This window comes from Quercus lobata, chromosome 11, assembly GCF_001633185.2.
Source record: "Quercus lobata isolate SW786 chromosome 11, ValleyOak3.0 Primary Assembly, whole genome shotgun sequence".
NCBI classification, from domain to species: Eukaryota; Viridiplantae; Streptophyta; class Magnoliopsida; order Fagales; family Fagaceae; genus Quercus; species Quercus lobata.
The window spans coordinates 32619068-32643257 of NC_044914.1; the positions used below are offsets into that span (position 1 = coordinate 32619068).

Below are 24190 nucleotides of genomic sequence, written 5' to 3' on the forward strand. Positions count from 1 at the left end.
GATTCCAGTGGATCCCGTGCAGTGTTCACGGGACCAACAAACACCTTTTTTTAACAAAACTTTCATTAAAAATAGGTCTCACGGTATTATTTACACATTTAAAAATTATTTTGCTACAGTGTTTTTAGTTTTCAGCAAAATAAGCGATATCCAAATGGACCCTAAGTGTGCATTTGGGTTAGGATGAAAAATGAAAACTATTTCACTATTCAGCTTATTTTTGCTACTATTTATAGGCTCATTACACTTTTTGGCACTATTTATAAGTTCCACTGTACTATTTTAACTAACTTTTACTTTTATTCACCGTATTTTCAACAATAATTTTTCAATTTTAGCAAAATAAGCGATATCTAAACACACCCTAGGTCTATATATAAATTGATTTCTAATATAGACGAAATCTAATCCAGACTCTATTTATTTGAAGACAAAAAAATTTATCAGTTGGAGTTAGGTACTATTGTCTATTGGTACATATCCTCAAAATTTAAATTAGAAGGAAACAAAACTTGGGCTAGGACCAGGAGGCCTAAATTTAGCAGCAAAAAAAAAAATGGAGGCCCAGAAATAAAAGGGCCAAGGCCCTCAAACGGTAGCTGAAAGCAGCCCTAGTACTAGTAGTGGCACGAGTCACGTCGACGCCGCCACCACGGCCACGAACTTACTCGAAAAAAGCCCTATTCCATTTTCTGCTAAAATTTCAATTTGAACTATACGGTGGCCCAGATTTGGAGGACCTTCTTTTTATCAAACTACCACTTTCTCTCTCTTTCTGTCTCTCAGACTCAGAACTATCGGTAACGCACGCACAAACCATTCAAACAAAAGATCCAAACCTCTCTCTCTCTCTCTCTCTCTCTCTCTCTCACAGCGTCGGAGAATACTATGGAAGAACAGGCAAGTCTTTCAAATATGTATATATTCCTTTTTTTTTTTTGCTTTGTTTTTTTCTAAAGCATTTGTTTGTTTCCCGAGAAACCGTCGAGGAAAGAGAATGAATCTTTTGCTTTTTATGTTTTTATGCTTTTCAGAAATCTTTTAACTTGAGTTATTTGAATCTCTAACGAACAAGGTTAGCTCAGCTGGGCCAATATAATAGTTTGCGGCTGTTTCTTTTTTCTGTTTATTTGCCTACATTTTTCTTAGCAACCAAAAGGAGGTTAAATGCTTGGATTTTGAGGATTTAGTGTTTGGATAAGCTCCTGTATTTGGGAAAAAAAAAGGTGATGCTTTAATAATTTGTACATAAGAAGATTATGGTAAAAATAAGCTTGACATTTATTCTAAAACAAAAAAATTACTGTCTAAAAGAATTTGAGTCAATGCTCTAGCCTCTAGGTATGAGCATAAACTGCTTAGCTTGTCATGAATGCTCCTGGATTACCCAGCAACTGGTTTTTGGTTTTGGTGGGTGGGGTCAGTTGCTCGTAGGTTTTACTGCTAGAGGTAAGTTTAAACCTTAAAGGACTCTTCTTAGGTTCCCTATGTTCTAAAGAAGCATGGACACAGGTACAGCATGGATACGGGTATGACACGAGCAAGTTTTTAAAAAATTATATAACATGATATGGGTACGGCACCCCAAATGAAGTGTCCGTGCTTCCTAGCCTATGTTACCAAAAAAGAAAAGAGAAGAAAAGAAAAGAAAAGAATTTGAATCAATAAACTATACTATGAAAGATGGATCTATGCTACCCATTGTTTAGGCTCGCTCAAACAACCCTTATGATTAATGATTTCTGCTCGACTACTGGGAGCTCGATATCATTGAATGTAATGTGTTTCTTTCTCTATGCTTTGGACTTGAGACCGACTGTGTAGAAAATTTAGGACTTTATGCATTTACACGCCCCAATCAAATTGCTGCAAGAACCGCACTCTAGTTATTTTCTCTATTAGGTGCCATGTATTATGACGAGCTATGTACCTTAAAGGCTTTTTCAAAAGATTAAAAAAAGAAGCTTTTGATGGCCTTCTTTGAGCTACATAATGCTTCCTTTTGTATAATATATTTAAAAATTGGATTGCTTTCATTGCACATTGTTAATTTATAATTTGGTATTCCCTTTTAAATGTTAAAATTGAAAAGCTTTATATCTTAAGATGAGCATTTAGTCTTTGCGGGTTAAATTTGATAATGAGATTGCTACTTAGTTGTTGACCTGTTTACAATGAATGTACAACTTAGTTGAGATAGTTGTCATATTTTGATTTCTTCTGAAGCTTAATTTAACATAGCCATATAAGAAGATTGATTGGCTCTTAATTTTACTCCAACTTCTATAGCATAAATTGTTGACAACTTACATAGTCTGTTTTGTTAGGTTAAGTTTGCATTTGTCTAATCTTTTCATGTCTGCTGCAGGTTTGTGAAGTGCATATGATGCTACAACATCAGAACTAGTTATGATGTGTTTGATTCATTCTTCACCTTATCAATATTGAGCTGAAAACTGTTGAGGCATTTTTAATTTGTGAATTGTTTGTTTTGAGATTTTGGTTGTAAATACCACAAATAGCATATTGGAGTTTAATATCTTTCTGTCGCTAGCCACAATAGTTAACAGAATAAAAGTTTCACCCTTTTTTGTCAGCGTTGAGTTAATTTTTCAGATTTGTTGAGGCAATCAAAACAGATAGGACTGGTGATATTTATCATTATTATTGTAACACAATGAATGTAGCTGAAGTTGGGCATATGGAAGTTTCTTCACCTGCAGTTAGTCAGACTGGAAAATCTGCCTGCCCTGAACAAAGCGAATCAGGACAGATACATGGAAGTGTATTTAGTGAAGCATCAGAACTAAGACATCAACTTGGCTCTGAAACTATACGAAATGAACAAGGGGAAATCAGCTTTTCTAAAATTGTGTCTGAAAGTTCTCTTACTGAACCACTAGGACCACCTCCTGAAGATGTTAGCAAAAGTGGTCAGGCTGGAGAAGATTCATCCCCTCAACAAATTACATCAGAAAATTTATATGATTATAATTCTGCAAGCCTTAGTGAACCATCATACCAAAAACATCAGCTTGGCTCTGAACTTGTACATAATAAACCTGTAGAAACCAGCTCTGCAGTATCCAGTTGCGCTGATAAGAAAAAATTGCAACCATCTTATGAAAATGCGACCAAAAGTTCTCTTGCTGGACCATTGCAGCTCCATCCTCTAGATGTGAGCGAGAGTATTGAGACTGGAAAAATTTTATCCACCCAACAAATTATTTTGGAGCAACATGATTCTGATTCTGGAGGTCTACTTGGTGAACCATCTGAAGGAAAAGATCAGCTAGCCTCTGGACTTGTACAGACTAGATCAGTGAAAACAAGCCCTACAGTGTCCAGCTGTTTTGCTGACAAACAATTGCAGTCAACTTTTGAGAATGTGCCTAAGAGTTCTCTTACTGAATACTTGGGACTGCCTTCTGAAGATGTTTTCAAGAGTAGTCATGCTCAAACAAGTTTACTTCCTCAACAAACTACATCAGAACAGATGCATGAATTTGGTTCTGCTAATGATCTTGTAGAACAAAAACATCAGCTTGGTTCTGAACTTATGCAAAGTGAACCATTAGGAACCATTGTTGCAATGTCTATCTGTGTTAATGAACAAATGCAATCATTTTCTGATAGTGTGGCCAAGAATTCTGTTACTGATCCTGTGGAACTGCTTTGTGAAAATGTGAGCAGGGATAGTCAGAAGGGAAAAAGTTCATGCTCTCAACCATCTATATCAGAACAGACATATGAATTTGGTTCTGGAACTGGTGAATCATCAGAACAACATCAACTTGACTCTGAATTTGTACATAATTTACCAGTTGAAACCAACACCGTGGTACCCACTTGTGTTGTTATTGAACAATCTGAGCCACACCTTGAAGCTGCAAAGAAGAGTTCTCTCAGTGAACAAACCGGCCCACCTCCTGCAGATTCCAACAAGGATCTTGGCACTGAACCACTGGGACCACCTCCTGATGATGTGGCCAACAATTCTACTCTTGAACAGTTGGAAACACCACCTAAAAAGACAATCAAGAATCCTAGGCGGTTGGGTCGCAGGGATAAAAGAACACCAAATTCCTTAAAGAAAAAATATATGTTGAGGTCTTTGGTAGCGAGCGATAGAGTTCTTCGCTCACGGACACCAGGGAAGCCTAAAGTTCCTGAATCAAGTAATAATTCAGCACATGTTAGCTCTGTGGAGGAGAAAAAAAAGAAGATTAAGAAGAGAAGAGGGAAGAGGGTTGTAGCTGATGAATTTTCAAGAATCAAGTCACGTCTCAGATATTTACTGAATAGAATAAGCTACGAGCAAAGCCTGATTGAAGCATATTCTAGTGAAGGCTGGAGAGGAAGCAGGTGTGTATATTGTATATACAGTTTGCTTTCTTACATAGTACTAATGTTCTGGGACACTGTTTTAGATTTTTTGTGTCATTTAAGATGTTTCTTAGAAAACTTTCATGTCATTTTTTTCTTTTTCATTAAGTAGTTTCTTTGGCAGTTTTGGATCACCTGTGTTTTGCTCTTATCTTCTAATTTACTAATGCTTCATATGGTTGGCAAGAGGTGAACGGAAAAAATATAAATGGAGTTTTAAGAATATTCAGGACCGAATGGTAGTGCTTAGGCTCATTCTCACTTACACTATAATGTCACTCTTGACATTGCCTTTATTAGACTATCATTTCTTTCTTTCTTGAGGCCTTCTCAAGGTGTTACTCTATAATCTCATGCTCATTTCCTAGTGGTGGAACCAAAATGTGGTGATAATATTAGTCATTCTAACTTACACAATAATGTCCAAAAACACTTCCCTTGTCATGTCATCCTACCCCTTTTTTAATCATAAATTTGGTGATATTCTAAGTCATAAACAGAGCAAAAACCAAAATTCATGCATCACTGCGCAATGGAGAAGCAAGTGATCCAACAATTAATGGCACCTCTACATGGTAGATCAACAGATCATTTCCTCATTTTCAATTCTCTGCTGTTAGAATCATCCCTTATAGTTCTGTACATCTGACCTTCACTTCAGGAATTTCAGTACAGCCCACACCCTTCCCAGGGAAAGCAAGGCTGCTTGAATTTAGATGAAACTAGGTCACTTCTACACCTACAATGGTTTTATTTTCATTTTTTTAATTTTCTTTTGTAGTCAACCATTTCGGTGGCAGATGATTATTGTTGAGCATGTCCATATACGGTTTCTTTTTTCTCCAGAATGGTCCACTTAAAATTCTATAAAGTAGGACAGGATTGAGAAATTTAATCTTAGAGGTTGTCTGACAGGGGAGAGGTGGTTGGGTGGTTGTAGACACATTTTATTCAGTGATGAGGATTGTAGTATAGGGTTGGATTCACCATCGCGTATTGTGCAGCTCCGGGTAAATAGCTAGAAAATTTTAGCTGAAGACTTGTGGGCTAGATTAAGAGCACTAGGCAACTTTGCGTTGAGAGAGAGAGAGCACTGGGAAACAATGTCTAACCTCAGATAACCAGTAACCACTATTAAAGTCTTAAATTTATTTGAGTACAACGAAGCATACCCATATCATGAATCAAAATAAAAGATTGAAGCATATCTCTACCCTCCCAACTTTAAAACTTTTCCTTATCCAAAAAAGAAAAGCTTTTTAACTTTTTCTTTCCTTGCTATGACTAGCACTTTTGATATGAAAACTATTTAATAAGCGCATATAAGACAAAACTAAATTCCAGAAAAAGAGATGTCTCTGTACTATAAAACATCAGGACTATAATGACAATACTCCTAAAATATTAACTATAAAATTTTGCAATTAATTAGTTTTAATTGATGGCTTTTGGAGTATCTAATGTATACATCCTGCGAATATGGGTTGTGCCCCTTTTGTGCTTTTTAATGAATTTCTTATTTATCAAAAAATGGATAAAATAAAATAATAAAACAAAATAAAATTATAAAATTGACTTATACAAATTTACAGTTCTGCCACTGAGTATAACAGCACCTATGCACTGAAATTTTCTTTGATGATTTGATAGTTGGGGGGTGGGGGGGGGGGAATTTGAACCATGGATGTCCCATTTTGAAATATAAGGAGGTGCCAACCATTTGAGCTACAAGACTCTTAGCAAATCTATGCATTGAAACTTGATTTAACCTTGCACTCGTAATGTCTTGACCTTCAAGTCTTTGTTCCATGAAGCAACAGCCAGTCATAACCTCCATCTAGTGTTGTGTTTGGAGTTTGAACCCATGCCAAAATAGAAAATTAAACAATGGCTAAAATTTTGTTTCATGGCTGGATCATATTGTGTGTTCTATGGTGTATTTTACAAACACATATGAGGGTGTTGGTCAAATTGGCTCAAGTTTGATGAGCTAGGATTAAGTCTTTAATTGGTTGGTTGCTTATTTGAAAGAGGGTTTTTTTCTTTAAATATGTTGGTCAAATGAGCTTGAACTTGTTTTAGTTTTTATCCCCAATTGTCTCTTTTTTGGGTGGATGGTTTATGACTGGCTGTTGCTTCTGATTATTTTTGTAACTTTGCAGCCTAGAAAAATTGAAGCCGGAGAAGGAGCTTCAACGGGCCACGTCTGAAATATTTCGACGCAAATTGAAAATAAGAGATCTATTTCAACATATTGATTTGCTATGTGCTGAAGGAACGCTTCCAGATTCTTTATTTGATTCTGATGGACAAATTGACAGTGAGGATGTAGGAGAATCCTTCAATTAGATACCATGTTCACTCTTTATTTAAAATCTTTAACACCTTATAATATGCCTAGTTCATGCTATTTTACTTATTGAAAATACGTAGCCAGTGTCTTCTCACTGTAAATACTAAGACATGAGATCTTTCCAATGCAGATATTCTGTGCAAAATGTGGATCGAAAGACTTGTCTGCAAATAATGATATTATACTCTGTGATGGTGCTTGTGACCGTGGGTTCCACCAGCACTGTTTAGAACCGCCACTGTTAAGTGAAGACAGTAATGTCCATATCACCAATTTGATGGCAGCAATTCCAAGTTTTTCTTCTTTGGTTATTTGTCAAATGTGCTTTCCTGGTTCTGTTCTTATCTTACATTTTTTACTCTTTTTTAAACAGTTCCCCCTGATGATGAGGGTTGGCTATGCCCTGGATGTGATTGCAAAGATGACTGCATTGATACACTTAATGAGTTTCAAGGAACAAATCTTTCCGTTACTGATAGCTGGGAGGTCTGATATATCCTCAAGTATTTGTTAGTTGACTAGAAATACATTTAACTTTTCCATTCCTTATCATGCTCCTATCCCATGTGCAGAAGGTATATCCTGAGGCTGCTGCCGCTGCTGGACATAAACAGGATCACAACTTTGGACTTCCTTCAGATGATTCTGATGACAATGATTATAATCCCTGTGAACCAGATGATGAGAAAGTTGAGGGAGATGAATCAAGTTCTGACGAATCTGAATATGCTTCTGCAGCTGAGGATTTGGAGGCTCCACCTAATGAGGAGCAGTACCTGGGGCTTCCTTCTGATGACTCAGAGGATGATGAATATGATCCTGATGCTCCAGATCTTGATGAGAAGGTTACGAAGGAAAGTTCTAGTTCTGATTTTACGTCTGACTCTGAGGATTTTGCTGCTGTACTTGACGAGAACAGGCCTTCGGGAGGTTCTGGTGGAAAAAGATCAAAAACTGGTGGAAAGAAGCAGTCTTTAAATGATGAGCTGTTATCCACGATAGACACAGAACCTGGTCAAGATGGTTCTGCACCTGTTTCTGGAAGAAGACAAGTAGAAAGGCTGGACTACAAAAAGCTGCATGATGTGAGTACCCTTTCTTAGTATAATTTTTAAATCATGTTTCTACATTCCTGCATGTGCTCCAGCTGCTTCCTCTTATTTAACACTGCGGTTAACTCATTACGTAATATAATTACTATTCTAATGTCATTAAGCTTAGTTTCTTTGTGTTTCTATTTAGAATCTCACCTTTGAAAACATTCCGTAGGTTCTTTATATTACCTCACTATGATTAATCAAAGTAATGCTATACTCTAGCCAAAATAAAAAATAAAAAGGAAAAAAGTAATGCTATACTATCTCATGCATCTTGTCACATATTTAAGTTGTTAATACTTATCTCTCACACACACACATTGATGCGGGAAATGCAAAGAAATGTTTAGTTTAATTTATTTTTATATAATTTGGAAGTCAATTTTATTATTATTGGTCAATTATATTTTATTTCAGGTATTAGTTGTTAATTTGGTCTATTAGTATTTTTATTTAATTTCCTAGAGTCAAGGGTATTTTTGTGACTTCCCAAGTCATTAGAATTAGGTTTCCTTAGTAAATTAGAATTAGGGTTTAGTCCTATTAGTCCACATAAGCATATTATCGTTACTTATGGAGAAGATACAGTGTGAGTGATAATAAAATGTTTTTTGGATTCTGCCTATGGTCTGGTGTTGACTCCAACCAACCCTACGTGCTGACTCCTTTTTTTTGATAAGTAAATAAGATATATTGATAAAAAAAAGGAACACCCTAGTGCACAGGGAGTGAACAAGGGATAAGAAATCAAATACAAAAATTGCAAGAGTCTAGGAAATCAATAAAAGAAGGGAATGATTTTTTTGCAAAGCAAACAACCAATCCCTTAAAGGGTGGTAGACTCACTTTGTTGAAAAGTACCCTTTCAAGCCTTCCGACTTATTACCTTTCCCTTTTTACTATTCCTAAAGCTGTGGCGACTAGATTGGAATGTATTTAGAGGAATTTTTTGTGGGGTTCTTCAGTTGAGTGTTTCAAATATCCATTGGTGGCTTGGGAAAAGGTTTGTTTACCGCGTGAGTTGGGTGGTTTGGGAATTTGGAATTTGGCATTTTTTAATTAGGCCCTATTATGGAAATGGCTCTGGAGGTATGGCCATGAAATCACCCATCTATGGCAGAGGGTCATAGTCATGAAATTTGGGGAGGGGAAAGGGGGTTGGTGCTCTAGAGTTTGCAAAAGGGCTCATGGTTGTGGTTTATGGCGGAGTATTAGTGAAGGGTGGGAAAGTTTTGCTAAGCATTTGTCCTTTGTAGTGGGGGATGGTTCTCGTATTCTTTTTTGGCATGACAAATGGACTGGGGATGTCCCTCTTAAAATTCTTTATCCCCAGTTATATTTGTGTTCTGCCGATAAAGAAGCTTATGTTTCTGAAGTGTTAAGCCCTTCAGTGGGTGATAACGACAGAGTGTGGAGTTTAAGCTTTTTTAGGGATTTCAATGATTGGGAATTAGCGGCTTCTTACTCCCTACTTCATTTCATCCAAACCCGGATTCCTAGGGGTGATGGGGGTGACAGGCTTCGTTGGGGTCTTAATGGAAGTGGGAAATTTGACATTCGGTCTTTTTATTATAAGATTTGAAATGCAGCTCCTTCCACTTTCCCTTGGAAGGGCATTTGGAAAGTCAAGGTTCTTAAAAGGGTGGCCTTTTTTATGTGGACAGCAACGCATGGTCAGATTCTAACCCTGGATAACCTTATGCTTCGTGGTCGCCCTTTGGCGAATCGTTGTTGTATGTGCTGTTGTAATGAAGAATCTGTGGATCACCTGTTATTTTTTTGTCCGATAGCTCATTCTTTGAGGACTTATATGTTTCGGTTGTTTGGGATCGATTGGGTCATGCCAGGTTCAGTAGCGGACTTATTATTTTGTTGGTACCATTGGCTTGGGAAGCATAGCTCCAATATTTGGAATTTGGTTCTAGAATGTTTAATGTAGACTATTTGGACTGAACGGAATCGGCATTCTTTTGAGGATAAGGGGAAAACTGTGGTTCAGTTATTAGATTTGTGCCAATGGACCCTCTTTGATTGGTCTCGGTGTTGGGGTTTTTTCGGATTGTTTTACCCTTAACGGAATTCCTTTCGTCTATTAGTTTTTCTTAGTGGCTGCTTGTGTCTTTTTGTTCACTACCGTGAACCCTTTGTATTTTCTTGCTTTTCCCTTATTAATAATATTTTCTTCTTACTTATCCAAAAAAAAAAAAAAAACAACCAATCCCTTAAAGTTCTAAAAAAGAGTAGCTTGAGGACCAGAATAGATCTCTCAATATCTTCAAAACATCTACTATTTCTTTCCCTCCAAAAACACCACAATAAGCAATGAGGAATGATGGACCAAATATAACCATTTCGATGACGACCAAAGCTGCCTTGCCAACACCGTAACAGCCCCAAAACAGTGTGCGGCATAACCCAAGTTACTCCAAAAAGACCCAAAACCATAAACCATAGATCCATAGCAAATGGACAATGAAGGAATAGATAGTCAACTGATTTACCATTTCTCTTACACATGTAGCACCAATCCAAAATCCAAACCTTCCTTTTTCGTAAATTATCAATCGCCAAGCATTTCGTAAATTATCAGGATTACGAACCGGATATATATATATATAATTTATTTACAACTTCATATTTCATTATATCTAATTAACCCATGTAAACTTTTATATATGATATGGGAATAAAATGAGTCAAATGACAAGTTTGGGCTTCAATGTATTAAAAAAATTTAATGCAGTCCATAACAGCCAGAACTTATCTGGAACATACTGGAATTTAGACTGATACAGAAATATGGGGGGTTATGGGGGGGGCAATTGCACCAAATTAAACTCCAAAATGGAAAATTCCAGTCGGAATGAAACAGAATTTAAAACCTTGCTCCTAGATATTCATTTTCACTTGGTGCTGACACCTAGGTTATCTATCCTTCAGTTTTCTGTACTTCAATTTTGTTGTTGCATCCTGCGTCAAATTTTTTATTAGAGGAAAATTCGATCATGTTCTCTAGCATCTACGTGGGTCACAACTAGAGCCGCAACAAGAAAAATAATATCCCATCATGTCAATCCATCCTTATCGGTACTTAAGATCACTGCCAACCAAGACTTGAACTGCCATGAGTGGACCTCGCTGCCAGCCAGACCTTGACGAGGCCCCAAATAAAAGGAGACACCCCATTGCCATGAGAACCACCATAACGACCTACAAATCTTGCCATCAGCTTCAGCGATGCATTTCCACCAGCTATTGTACCTTCCCAACACCATTTGCAAGCTCGCACTCACCAAAAGTGTAAGAGTCTTAAGTTCTAGTGTCACTATCATCACCAAGCCTCTATCAGAAGCCACGGTCCCAAGCTTGCTGTCTCCAAACCTGTGCTGCTCAATTCAAAACCCATCTTGAAGAGTGTGCTTTGGAGGTGCTTTGGCCTTGTGTACGAGAGAATAGATGGGTTAAAGACATACGGGCTTGGATCCACAACCTTGTCTCAGCCCATTACACCAAAAAAAAAAAAAAAACTCTCACCCAACCCAACCCACGTTTTATGTAAAAAGTCAACTGCCCCTTAGCCTAGTTAAACTCCTAACTTCCTTCACTTCAAGAGTCGTACACTTGCCATATGTCCATGGCCCACACAATGATCAGTCTAGAGCACATAAGCTATTAAACTATTCGGGTTCTTGTTCCAATTGTTTGTTGAGGTTTTATTCTAGTGCACCATGGTCATATTAGAGGCATCTACTTTTTATGGTTATCAAGACACATGGATTTTTTTTTTTTTTTTTGATAAGTAATAAGATATATTGATATCAAAAAGGAAACACCCTAGTACACAGGGAGTGAACAAGGGGACAACAAATCAAAATCAAAAATTGCAAGAATCTAGGAAAACAAAAAAAGAAGGGAAAGATTTGTTTTGCAAAGCAAACAACTAATCCAACAAAGTTCTAAAAAGCTTGAGGTCCAGAATAGATCTCTCAATATCTTCAAAACAATGACTATTTCTCTCCCTCCAAAGACACCACATTAAGCCATGAGGAACGATAGACCATATATAACCATTTCGATGACGACCAAAGCTGCCTTGCCAACACCCTAACAGCCCCAAAATAGTATGTGGCATAACCCAAGATACTCCAAATAAACCCAAAACCATAGACCATAGATCCATAGCAACGGGACAATGAAGGAAGAGATGGTCAACTGATTCACCATTACTCTTGCACATGTAGCACGAATCCAAAATCCACACCTTCCTTTTTTGCAAGTTATCAATCGTCAAGCATTTCCCTAAGGCAACAAACCATACAAAGAAAGCTACTCTAGAGGGAATTTTCTACTTCCAAATACTTCTCCAAGGAAAACTGAAGATAGTAGGACCAGCTAAAATTCTATAATAATCTTTCACCAAGAACCCCTTAGTTTTGCTAGGAATCCAACACATCTTATCCTCACCAAACCCCCTTATAGAAGAACCATATATGGTTTCCTTGAAGCTTGACAAAGCCTCTAATTCCCGAACATGCACACCCCTAAAGAAACTCACATCCCAAAAAAGGACACCATTAGGGAATTTCATAAGCTCAGCCACACTAGCCTCCTTATTCCTGCAAAATCTGAACAGGTTAAGGTAGCTAATTGCAAGAGGTGTCTCTCCACACCAACGATCTTGCCAAAACTTCACCCTAGACCCATCACCAATATCATACAAAATATGGGAGATTGTCACTTTCCGGCCCATTAGTCTTGTTGGGGGATCTATAAAATTATTGCTAAAGTCTTGGCTAACCGACTTCACATGGTTATGAGGGATATAATCTCAGCATCTCATAATGCTTTTGTGAGGGATAGATAGATCCTTGACTCTGTTCTTATTGCTAATGAATGTCTTGATATTAGATTGAAGTCTGGGGTGCCAGGGCTGATTTGTAAATTGGATGTTGAGAAGGCTTTTGACCATGTAAATTGGAGTTTTCTTTTGCATTTGTTAGAAAGAAGTGGGTTCTCAACCAAGTGGAGACAATGGATTTTCTTTTGCCTATCTACTGTCTGCTTCTCTTCCTCGATTAATGGCTCTCCTTGTGGGTTTTTTGGTAGCTCCAGAGGTTTGAGACAAGGTGACCCGTTGTCCCTTTGTTGTTTGTGTTGGTGATGGAAGCTTTGGGAAGAATGTTGGATAAAGCAGTTCTTGAAGGCCGCTTGTCAGGATTTAGTGTGGGTAACTCGGAGGGTAGATCCTTGGCAGTGTCTCATCTCCTTTTTGCGGATGACACTCTTATTTTTTGTGATCCTGATCTAGACCAGATTTTGATTCTCCGTATGATTCTTATTTGGTTTGAGGCAGTGTCGGGCTAAAGATTAATCTGGGTAAGTCTGAATTGGTTCCGGTTGGAGTAGTGCTTAATATTGATTTATTGCTAAATGTCCTTGGCCGCAAGCTGGGCTCTCTGCCAATGAAAAAGTGGGTTTTACCAGAGGGTTTTAATATTGATTTATTGCTAAATGGACTGATTCTTCGAACAAGTGGGTTTTACCAGATAACAAAAAACGTTATGCTAAAATGAAACTTATTGGTAGAGCTATATAACTAGAACAATGTCAAGACCCTTCACTTTAGACTGTATGAACCTTAGATTGTGCAAACCTGCCATTTCTGATTGGGAAAAAATGAAAGAACTTCGAGATGAATATCTATCTGAATTCTTTTGAAAGGAATATATACCCCCATTTCATGATGGTAATATTCTAGATCAAAGAGATAATCCGAGGCAATGGAACAGACTGTCAATTGCACAATTCAAAACAATGGAACAGCCTGTCAATTGCACAATTTGAATAAGACAAGATTAGTGTGTCTTCAAGTCCTGCACCCACTCCAGCACAGTTGCCTAGGAAAAAAACATTTAAAGATCTAGTAAAAACCTCTCAAGACATGTCTTGCAGAGATGAAGCGAATGAATACCTGACTTGAGTCAATACAGAAGTCCTTCCAAAGAAAGACCAATCACTTGGAGGCAAAGCTTCACACATGAGAAATAATAGTGTTAAGACACCAAAATATTGTGTTGAAATAGAGCTACAAGTGCCAACAAATTTTACTTCAATGTTTGTGATGCAAGAACTTACCATAGAGCCTAAATATCAAGGTGAAATATCTAAACCCTGTGTAGTAGATTTAATTCAACTTGTTGAAGATTCGTATATTGCTAACTACTGAGAAGGAAGTTTTCCCACTCCTTCATGAGGGGAAAGTTCACACAATGAGCAACAAATCAAAGGGTTGATGTGAAAATTGAGCTTGATGTATGTGCTACCAGTTACAACTCTCTTCATAGTACATGAAGTGGAACATTTTGATTCAATAATTCATTCTATGGTCAAGATAAGGTTGCACCATTTGGATGCTGATTCCACAAATTAATTTTGTAATTCCAAACAAATTTGATGACGTGGTTAATTATAAGGCTCCTTTGTTTGCGGTGCTTCCAAAGGTGATTCCAGAATTGAAGAAAGTTCCATATGCCAAAATTATTATTCTTTAGCACTTCAAAACTCATCCTTCTCCAACTAGGGGAGTATGGCGTGGGAAATGCAAAGGAATATTTATTTTAATTTAGTTTTATTTAAATCTGGAAGCAGGTTGTAATTTATTGGTCAATTGTATTTTATTAGGTATTGGAAGTTAATTAGGTTTATTAGTATTTTTATTTTATCTCCTAGAGTCAAGGGTATTCTTGTAATTCAATAATTGGGATTTCTCAGGTCATTTAAAATTAGAGTGTAGTCCTAATAGTCTTTATAAGCATATCATTGCACTCCTATGGAGAAGACAGTGTCCATTTGGCAACACCTTGCTTGGCTTTTTGTTGATTGCTTTTTGCTGAAAGTTGATTAAAATATGATTGTACCTAGAAAAAGTTTAAAAAGTTGTACATAAAAAAAAAAAGCTAAAAAGCTAAACAAAAAAAAGCTAATGGCAACCAGATTGATGATAAAAGTTTTCCTAGAATTCTTCCAATAGTCTAGCGTTGACTCTAGCCGATCCTTAGTGTTGATTTCTAGAGATTATTATCATATTCAAACAATTTAATGTGTCAATTAACTCTGATTGCTTGTCATTCTAGGTTGGTGTTGCGCTTCAAGTTTGGTCTAATGTCATGAGCACACCCCTTGGTTAGGTTATATTTTGCAATCAAATTTACTTGCACGTTGGACACTCCATTGCACAATATGCTTAGGTTATATAAGTTCAAGGTGGAGGGTGAGGTCATGAATTCAAGACCCATTGAGTGCGCATGTAAATTACCAATAAAAAAGAAAAGAAGAACTTAAGCTGATAGGAAAGTGTAAATTTAATCATTTAATTATTATTCCAATACCCACCCCTTGGCATCACATGTGAACCTAAACTCCCCCCAGTAAGTGGGACCCAATATAGAGAACTTTTAACTTTAACGAGAGGTAGAGTTCAATTTCAAGACCATTTGCTTTGATACCATAAAAAATTACCATTAGTCCAAAAAAGTTAAGCTGATAAAAAATTGTTAAATCAGTTAATAAAATTATTAACAAAAACAATTTAAAAAGAAAATTTTGCTTTAACTCGAACTAAAATCTATAATGCCAAGTGCATGTGAACTCTCTTTCTACTGCTCGGCAAGCACATTGTTAACCACACAACTCTATGCGAGAACTAGCTTGTTCTTTTATGGCCTTTTTTGATTGGCCTCTGTGGTCCTTTTGTTGCCTGACTTCTTAATAACATAACTTTGCTGTTAGCAAGTAATCACACATACTTGTGCAACTCATGCACCTGTATGAGAGAGAGAGAAAGAGAGAGTACTGAATCAAATTTACATGCACGTTGGACACTCCATTGCACAATATGCTTAGGTTATACTGTATGTAAAGTTTCATGTAAAGTTTCTTGATTACTATATTACATTTTATCCACCTTGCTGGTACACTTTTGTCCTCGTCTTGTAGAGATCAATCTCTGAATATCAATGATTCTTAATTTTTTCCTACAGCAATGATTATAGCTGTATAACTGGGTTATCATTTACTCTTTTACCATTTTCTCTGTCGATCTTGGGCATTTAATTGATTGTTGTTTCCCTGACTGGTTTGTTTATCTTTGTTTCCCTTGCTCTGATTTATAAAGGAGGAATATGGAAATATTTCTACTGATTCAAGTGATGATGAAGATTGGAATGGTATTGCTGCACCAAAGAAACGGAAGAGAACTACTGGAGAAGTTGCTCCTGTGTCACCAAATGGAAGGACTCCAAATGGAAAGAATAATAAGGATATAAAGCACAACCTGAAAGAGACTGATCGTACTCCTAAGAGAAATACTCGTCAGAAGGCAAATGTTAAAGATACAAATAATTCACCAATGAAATCTCCAAATGGCTCTGGTAAATCTGGTTCTCGTGGTAAAAGAACTACATCAGCATATAAAAAACTTGGAGAAGCTGTGACTCAGGTAATTGCAAGTTATTGTCCCTAGCTTCCAAGTTTAGATGGTGGATAAAGTTGATGTAGCATTAATATTAACTGAATTTTGAGTTCTATGCTAGTATTTTATAGTTTTATTCTTTGAAAATGAAATGCTGTGCTTTGAAGGGGTCAGCTGTTGTTTTTTAACATCTGTAGGAAAGTAGATATCCCAATGGTATTCAAGAGATCAAGGGAAGTAGAATTGATCCAAAATTAAGGATGAAAATAGATATCACTTTATCTTGTAGATTTTTTTATTTTAAAAAAAAAAAAAAATTTAATTATTGAAACTTTTTTGTTTAGATTTGATTCCATTATGCCAATCAAATTCTTAGTTGAGTTGGTAAGAATATGAAAGTTTTACTTAATTTTACTTATCCAAAAAAAGAAAAGAAAAGAAAAAGAATATGGTTTTTATTATCATCAGTCCTATACTCTTCCTGGAACAGAGCAAAATTGATGCTCTCTCTCTCTCTCTCTCTCTCTCATATGGGTGTGCAGGTATGCACACAAAAGAAACAGTCTATCTTAGACTTACAATCATTCTATTTTTGCAGAGACTCTACAAATCATTCAAGGAAAATCAGTATCCAGAGCGAGCTACTAAAGAGAGCTTGGCACAAGAGCTAGGACTCACATTTCAAAAGGTCCTATTTTTTGCCCTTACAATGAAAACTGTTTCATTTTTCTTAAAAAATTTAGTGGATGTTGTTGTGTGTTTTGGTTCTCACTTTTTATTTTTTTCAATTTTCATAGGTTAGCAAATGGTTTGAGAATGCTCGTTGGAGCTTTAACCATTCATCACATATGGAAGCTCATATGGCTAATAGTGCTTCAAAGAAGGATACTCCCTCGCCTCAAAAAAACAAAAAAACGCTTGAGCCAGTACCAGATATGTTTACTAGAGATTCCACTTGCAATGGAGCCCCAAGCAAGGCATTACCTAAGGATAATATCATCATGCCAGAACACAGTGGGAATTCGAGGGATAGTGAATTGGTGACTCAGGAAAGCAATGAACGAAAATCTACAACCCGAAGTTCTAGAAAGAGAAAGGGTAGGTCAGAATCAGATTGTCAGGCATCAGGTTCGGATTTGAGAATTGAGGAGACAAAAAAGCCTCCAGCTAAATCGCCAAAAGCTAATGAAGTTCAATCAGGTGGTGGAATGATGACAAGACGAAGGAAGTCACTTACTTGACATTTCCAATTTTAATCCTTGGTTATAATTTTGATCAGTCACCTCTTGCAACAGCTGAGATCCTATGAGAGAGCAACTGGCATATTGAAAGGTTTACTTTCTTCCCAGACAGCAATACAATTACCTATGCCATTTTTCTGTCATTTGATTATAGTTCCCTGGTCTTCCTCTCCCAACTAATTTGCCATTTTTCTGTAATTTGATTATAGTCTTATGGTCTTCCTCTCCCAACTAATTCACTTGTGGTGTCCTTAACATAATAAAGCTTCTCTGTAAAATGTAGCTCACTTTCATTCGTAAATTCCTTCAATGTTTGATGTTTGCTGCATTGGTTCACAATTACCACGACATCAAACCTATGTGGCGCCTAATTAGTTACATGAATGCAGTGCTTGTGAATTTATTTTCCGTGATACAATGATGTAGCTGCATAGCTCCGGCAGCCACCCATACACTTCTACCTTGTCTGGGTTTATGCTGAGATCTGCCGCTAATCATATTAAACTGACCTCAATAAGGTGGGTGTAGAGAGGAAAGAAAAGTAAAATTTGGTTACTTGACTTGAGATGGTTAAGGTTCTACTTGGTGGGAATGCATTTTTTTTAAAGGTTTTCAGAGTGTAAGAATGCATTTTGCATTTCTTTTTTTGTTGGTTTGGATTTGTTAACTCAACTTTGTTGTAGATTATGAGAATGTATTCTCTCTAGCATTTACAAATGAATCAAAATGATAAAATTTTAAACTCATTGTTCTCATTCTTGATAACAATAATAAATAAATAAAAATCATTTGAATGGTTTGGTGAGGTCCTTTTTATGCGTGGACATGTATCAAGAAGATTGATGGCTACGACTACGTGCCTACGAGTACGCTTACAAACCTACAAAAGAAACTAATCTCAGATCCAAGGAAAGGAAAGTTGTGCAGGAGTTCTTTTTTTAAATAACCTTGTTGTATGCCTTGTGTTAAAGTGATTAATTGGTCTGATCCAACGATAAAAAATTAAGACAAAATGATAAACTTCCAACAATAAGTTAAAAACATAATAATGCTCCCTAGTGGTAAAATAAAAGTAAAGCAGAACAGCTCCAACGTTTAATATAGTTTCATCCAACGGTAAAAGATCAATTCAAGGAGTACAAATTCAAGAGTAACAAAAACTATGAATCCAACTGTAGTAAAACTACCAAAATTAGTTTTCCATGATAATTTCAAATGAAAAGGGCAAACTTTAAGTGTGATCGGACTAGCTATGCTGCCTATGCACAGAGGAGGGTTGGCTGAATCGGCTTTGTTGAGCACTAGCTAGAGAGAATATGGTTCTCTTCAATGAAAATACTTTGCTTTTGGTTAAGAGAGTTTTGGGTTAAGTGAGGTGTGGGATCATGGGTGAGGAAGCTTTTCTTTTATGAAAGAAGATTTTTTTTAAGATGTTTCTATTTATGAGTAATGAACATTAGGGTTGGCATAATATAGTTTAAGTCCTAAGGCAATAAATTTAAGTAAATTTTAAAAAATAAAAAATAAAAAGTAAATTACAGAAAACTACCCTGAGGTTTGAGATAATACCAAACACATCCACAACTTGTTAAAAATGGCCAATTTAATCCTTCAACACAAATGGTGTTAACATCCACCGTTAATAACAAAGTCTTACTCTCTCACCTCTTTTCTTTTTCTTAATCTCACCGTACTCTCTTTCTCTCTCAATTTTTGTTTTTCCAAATCCGACTCTCTTTCTCTTTTCTTTTTCACAATCTCATCTAACACTTTCTCTCTCAATTTTCTTTGCCTTTGATTGTCTAAATCTTGCCGATGATGGATGATGGATCCACTTCCTTTCTCATCTCTCTATTTCGGTGTGGAGATCTTGCAGTGGTGGGACTGGATTTGGGTTTGGCTGACATGGGTATCAACAGTTTGATGTTTGCTTGGTGGTTGATGGCAATTTTGTGGTGGAATTAGGACCTTAGAGCATCCACAGCAGTGGAGCTAAAAATATAGCTATTTAGCTCCACCAAAAGTTATTTTATCTATTTTACCTACATACATACTACAGCAGTGGATCTATTTTAGCTTTCAACACAATAAAATAATATAAACATCACAATAAAATAATATAACCACTATAATAAAATAATATATCCCACTACCCAATAAACATCCACAACACCAACCACAACCATCAACCACAGCCACAACCATAACCACCAGTCCACAACAGCAAAAAAAAAAAAAAAAAAAAAAAAAAAAACCACCAACCCAAATCTCCAATCTTTTTCCTCAACCTAGACCAAACAAAACCACCAATCACAAACAAAATAAAAAATCACCAAGCACAACAGTGGCAAGCTGGGTCGACAGAAGGAATGGGTCGGCAAGCTCCATGGGTTTCCCAGTCAGGTACCCAATATCCACAAGCAAGCATAACCACAACAATAACCACTCCGATCCACGAGCAAGCATAACCAAGAGCAAGCACTCCGATCCACGAAAAACAACTTCGATTCAGGAGGCCGGAGCACAACCACGACCCAGCGGCAGAGTGGAGGTGAAGGAAGAAGAGCACCAACTGTTTTGACCTAAAGTGGATCGGCGGAAGAGAAGTGTGTCTGAGGCGATTAGCGGCGTGGGTCTGAGGCAGATGGCGGCATGGGTTTGAGGCTAATCGGCGGCTTGGGATAGCTGGTGGGTCAGTGACGTCGAGTTTTGGTGGCGGCCACGTTGAGGATGAGTCAGGCCAGCGACGGTGAATGAGTGAGCTTGAGAGAGTGACGTTGAGAGAGTTTTGAGAGATGAGATGAGAGCTTTCAGATGGAGTGACTGAGAGAGAGAGAGAGAGGCACGGTGTGAGTTTTTATTATTTTAATCGGGCAGGGAATAAAATAATTTTTTTTAGCTCTCATGAACAGTGCACATCTATCTATAGATGTGCACTATAACAATGAGCTAAAAAAAATAGATTTAGCTCCACTGCTGGAGCATGATTTTGGTGTTTGAGGAGCTAAAATATAGCAATATAGCACCACTACTGTGAGTGCTCTTAGATGGTGTGATTGGGTTTTCTTGGGTTTCTTTGTGGAGGAGAAAAGGGCTTGTTTTTTAAGGAGCTTTTTCTTTTTCTTTTCATTTTCTCAGCTTCCAAACACTACATGGAGCAGATGAGGCTTTTTCTATGGATTTTCCTTTTGATTTTCTAAGCTTTTCTCTTTGATTTTCTTGACTACCAAACAGAAAGTAGCAAAGTAATCACCTTTGTAAGGACGCGATTCGTAACGACCCGCAACAGTGATGGGTTCGCACGTAAAAAGGCCCAAACAATATGATTTGTAGAGCGTGGGTGTAAAGAGCTAAGTTAACTTTTGTATGATAAAAAGATTCACCCTCACGTATATTGAAAGTCTAGAGTTGGCACAACGATCGTTTTCTTCGGTAATCGATACAGTTCTTTTTCTCTCTTTTTGTTCTTCTTCTTTTCTCAATGTTTCTCTTTCTTTTTCTTTTCTATTGTGATCCCTTTTTTTGGCGCATGTTCTTCTTTCAGTTTATATACCACCCTTTGTGTTCCATCCTCACCGCACACGTGTAAGTTGGGTACGGAGGATTTCTTTCTGTCCCATCTAGCGCCTCCTGGAACTTCCTATAAGCAGCTGTAAGGCTGCTTCCTTACTGTTCAGGTATCACCTCCACATTAATGCGGCCAGAGAGTTGGTTGAGAGGTCATTAATGCGGAGGCAGCTGTAGTTATAGATATTTTTTTGCCTTATCTCTTTCACCCTTGGTCGGTTATTCTATTTTTAGCGGTGACCTAGTTCTAAGGTCTGGTTAAAACAAGACCGCGTCCTGATCGTCCTTGGACGCATACTGCCGAGGAGTATGGCGTCCTCGGACGGATACAGAATTCTTCCCCCATGATACTGATTACCACCCCCCCTTCGACAATTGCCTTGTGACCTGACATGGCCTCCTCGGACGAATATGCATCCTCAGATGGGCCACAAGCCCAATGATCCTGACCTTAATGGGTCTGTTGATGGACAGGCCCCCACAACCTTTTTTCGTTAAATTTTTTTTTGAAGAAAAAAGAACCAAAAAAAGAATTGCTTTGTTGTTTATTTTAAGAAGAAAGAGGGGGAAAATTTCAGAGAATGATTTAGATAAAGAAAAAGAAAGTTGAGAGAGACTGAGATTAGGAAATAGAAACGAAGAGAGAGAGAGAGAGAGAGAGAGAGTTAGATCTAAGTTTTTTTTTTTTAGAAAAGTTTGTTATTAACGGTGGATGTTTGTGTTGAAGGATTAAATTAGCCATTTTTAACATGTTGTAGATGTGTTTGGTATTTCCTAAAACCTCAGGGTAATTTTTTGTAATTTATCTAAAAATAAAATATCAATTAAATAATATTTATTTAATATGATGGTATCATACACATATACTGTCAGGTCATCTCATTGAATTGGACCAAAGTAGACCGAATAAGATTGAAGTGGATAGAAAGGACCAAATTAGACCGAATAAGATCAAAGTGGATCGAATGGGACCAAATAGGACCAAAGTAAACTATAAGAGACTGAATGGACCAAATAGGACTAAAATGGACTGAATAGAACCAACGTGGACAGAATAGGACAAATTGGACAGACCAGGACTGAGGTGGAAAAAAAGGACCGAATAGGTCTAATGTGGACCTAATAGGGCTGAATAGGACCAAAGTGAACCGAATTAGATCAAATTGGACCGAATAAGACCGAAGTAGACATAATGGACTGAATAGAACCAAAGTAGACCGATTAAGACTAAATTGGACTGAATAAGACCGAAGTGGACATAGTAGACTGAATAGGACCAAAATGGGCCGAGTAGGACCAAAGTGGACTGAATAGGACCGAAGTAAGTAGAATGGACCAAAGTAGACCGAATAGGACTAAAGTGGATTTTAAAAGACCGAATGGACCGAATAGAACCAACATGGATGGAATAGGACCAAATTGACGAAATGGACCAAATAGGACTAATGTGGACCTAATAGGGTTGAATAGGACCAAAGTGCACCGACTAAGACCAAATTGGACTGAATAAAACTGGAATGGACATAATGGACTGAATAGGACCAAAGTAGACCAACTAAGACCAAATTGGACTGAATAAAACTGAATTGGACTGAATAGGACCAAAGTGGACCGAATAGGACAGAATGAACGGTATGGAACAAATAGAACCAAAGTGGACCAAATAGGATCGAAGTGGACATAATGGACCGAATTGGACCAAAGTGGACCGAAGTACACAAAAGAATTATAAAAGAAACACGTTTGTAGTGGTAAAATTTGGTTTAAAAATCAAATAAATAAGATAATGATGTTGTGAATCCTTCAAAGTGAGGTAGAAAATATAGATATAGAATATATATATATATATATATATATATATGTATGATCTTGATTTTTATTTATTAATTCTTATTTAAACATGCAATCCATGCATCATATATAAATATAGGACATTCAATGTTTGACTCCTTGTTGTCAATTTGAGTTTCAATGTATTTAACATCATAAAAAATAGTGCACACAGTTGTTATTGTAGTTGAATTTTTGGTTTGATTGCATGGGCTCTACGCATATTTGGTATGTGAACATTGGATGATCTTCTTGTACTTGGTCATAGTGTGTTTCTTCTTCTATATGTCTCACTAATGTTTCCACGACGGTTTCCCATGACTTGAAACTTGAAACTACAACTACAATGTTGTTTATAAGGGTTCTTGCTTTTTATATAGAGGCATGGGTTGAGTTTAGCCTACTTCTTCTAATTGTATATGATTTTTAGGAGAGTAAGCCAGCTACGTGTCTTTACTATGAAGGAATTTGCGTTGCATACAAACATGTTCTGGAAGCAAGTCAAGCCACTCTAAGAATAGCAATTCCTAATGGGAGTCTAAATATAAGCTATGTATTGGGTATTAAATGGAATTATTGACATTTGATTAGTTGTTGTCAAATAAATGAGGAATTAAAAAAAAAAATTATTTGAAAAATTGTGAGGCTACCAACGCTTATGTGTCATAATAACATTAGGGGTGAAAAACCCATGGATCATTTGGTAACTAGTTCTAGCAGGTGGAATCAGTTGCCCATAGGAGTTTGATTAATAGTAGGGATTATTGTATAGTATGCTCTGCAACGTACAATTAATTTGAGCGAAGTTCTCTCACGTAAAAAACCAAACAAAAAGTCAAATGTTTTTGACTATTAGATATTAGTATTATATAGATATGATAATGGTAAAATTCAAAAATTACCCATGAGGTTTGAGTTAGTACTATTTGATGGTGTATTATAACACACCAACTCCAAACTCGTCCATTGAGGTCGTCCAAGGAAAACAAGGCAAACGAAGCAAATGTAGATGGATTGCATTATAGTATGCTCATCCATGATGAGGTCGTCCGTCCAAAGAAATACCTGGACGACCTCCTACATTCTAGACGTCTCTCCCCATGCAAGATTAGGACGAGCTTCTCACTTAGCCCGGAATGCAAAGGTCAAGGTTCATTACCATAAACAGTTTCCAATGACAATTATGGAAAACAAGCCCAAATAAGGTAACTTCCATAGCAGTTATGGAAGTTACCTTCGAGTCCTC

General features: G+C 37.0%; 1 protein-coding gene across 1 annotated transcript; it reads left to right on the top strand.

The window, feature by feature from the left end:
• Positions 1–646: 646 nt before the first annotated feature.
• Positions 647–17950, top strand: LOC115967836 (pathogenesis-related homeodomain protein). Its single transcript, XM_031086986.1, has 9 exons — positions 647–900; positions 2369–4365; positions 6549–6714; positions 6870–6993; positions 7113–7225; positions 7312–7824; positions 16010–16333; positions 16905–16994; positions 17104–17950. The coding sequence occupies exons 2-9, from the start codon at positions 2678–2680 to the stop codon at positions 17545–17547; spliced, it is 3462 nt and encodes a 1153-aa protein (XP_030942846.1). The 5' UTR covers positions 647–900; positions 2369–2677; the 3' UTR covers positions 17548–17950.
• The last annotated feature ends 6240 nt before the right edge of the window (positions 17951–24190 follow it).

Excerpts from the sequence above, each read along its gene's own strand:
- LOC115967836 (XM_031086986.1), top strand. The coding sequence starts at position 2,678 with ATGAATGTAGCTGAAGTTGGGCATATGGAAGTTTCTTCACCTGCAGTT. Across the intron at positions 16,334-16,904 it reads TTGGAGAAGCTGTGACTCAG|AGACTCTACAAATCATTCAA; the intron begins GTAATTGCAAGT and ends CTATTTTTGCAG. Across the intron at positions 16,995-17,103 it reads TAGGACTCACATTTCAAAAG|GTTAGCAAATGGTTTGAGAA; the intron begins GTCCTATTTTTT and ends CAATTTTCATAG.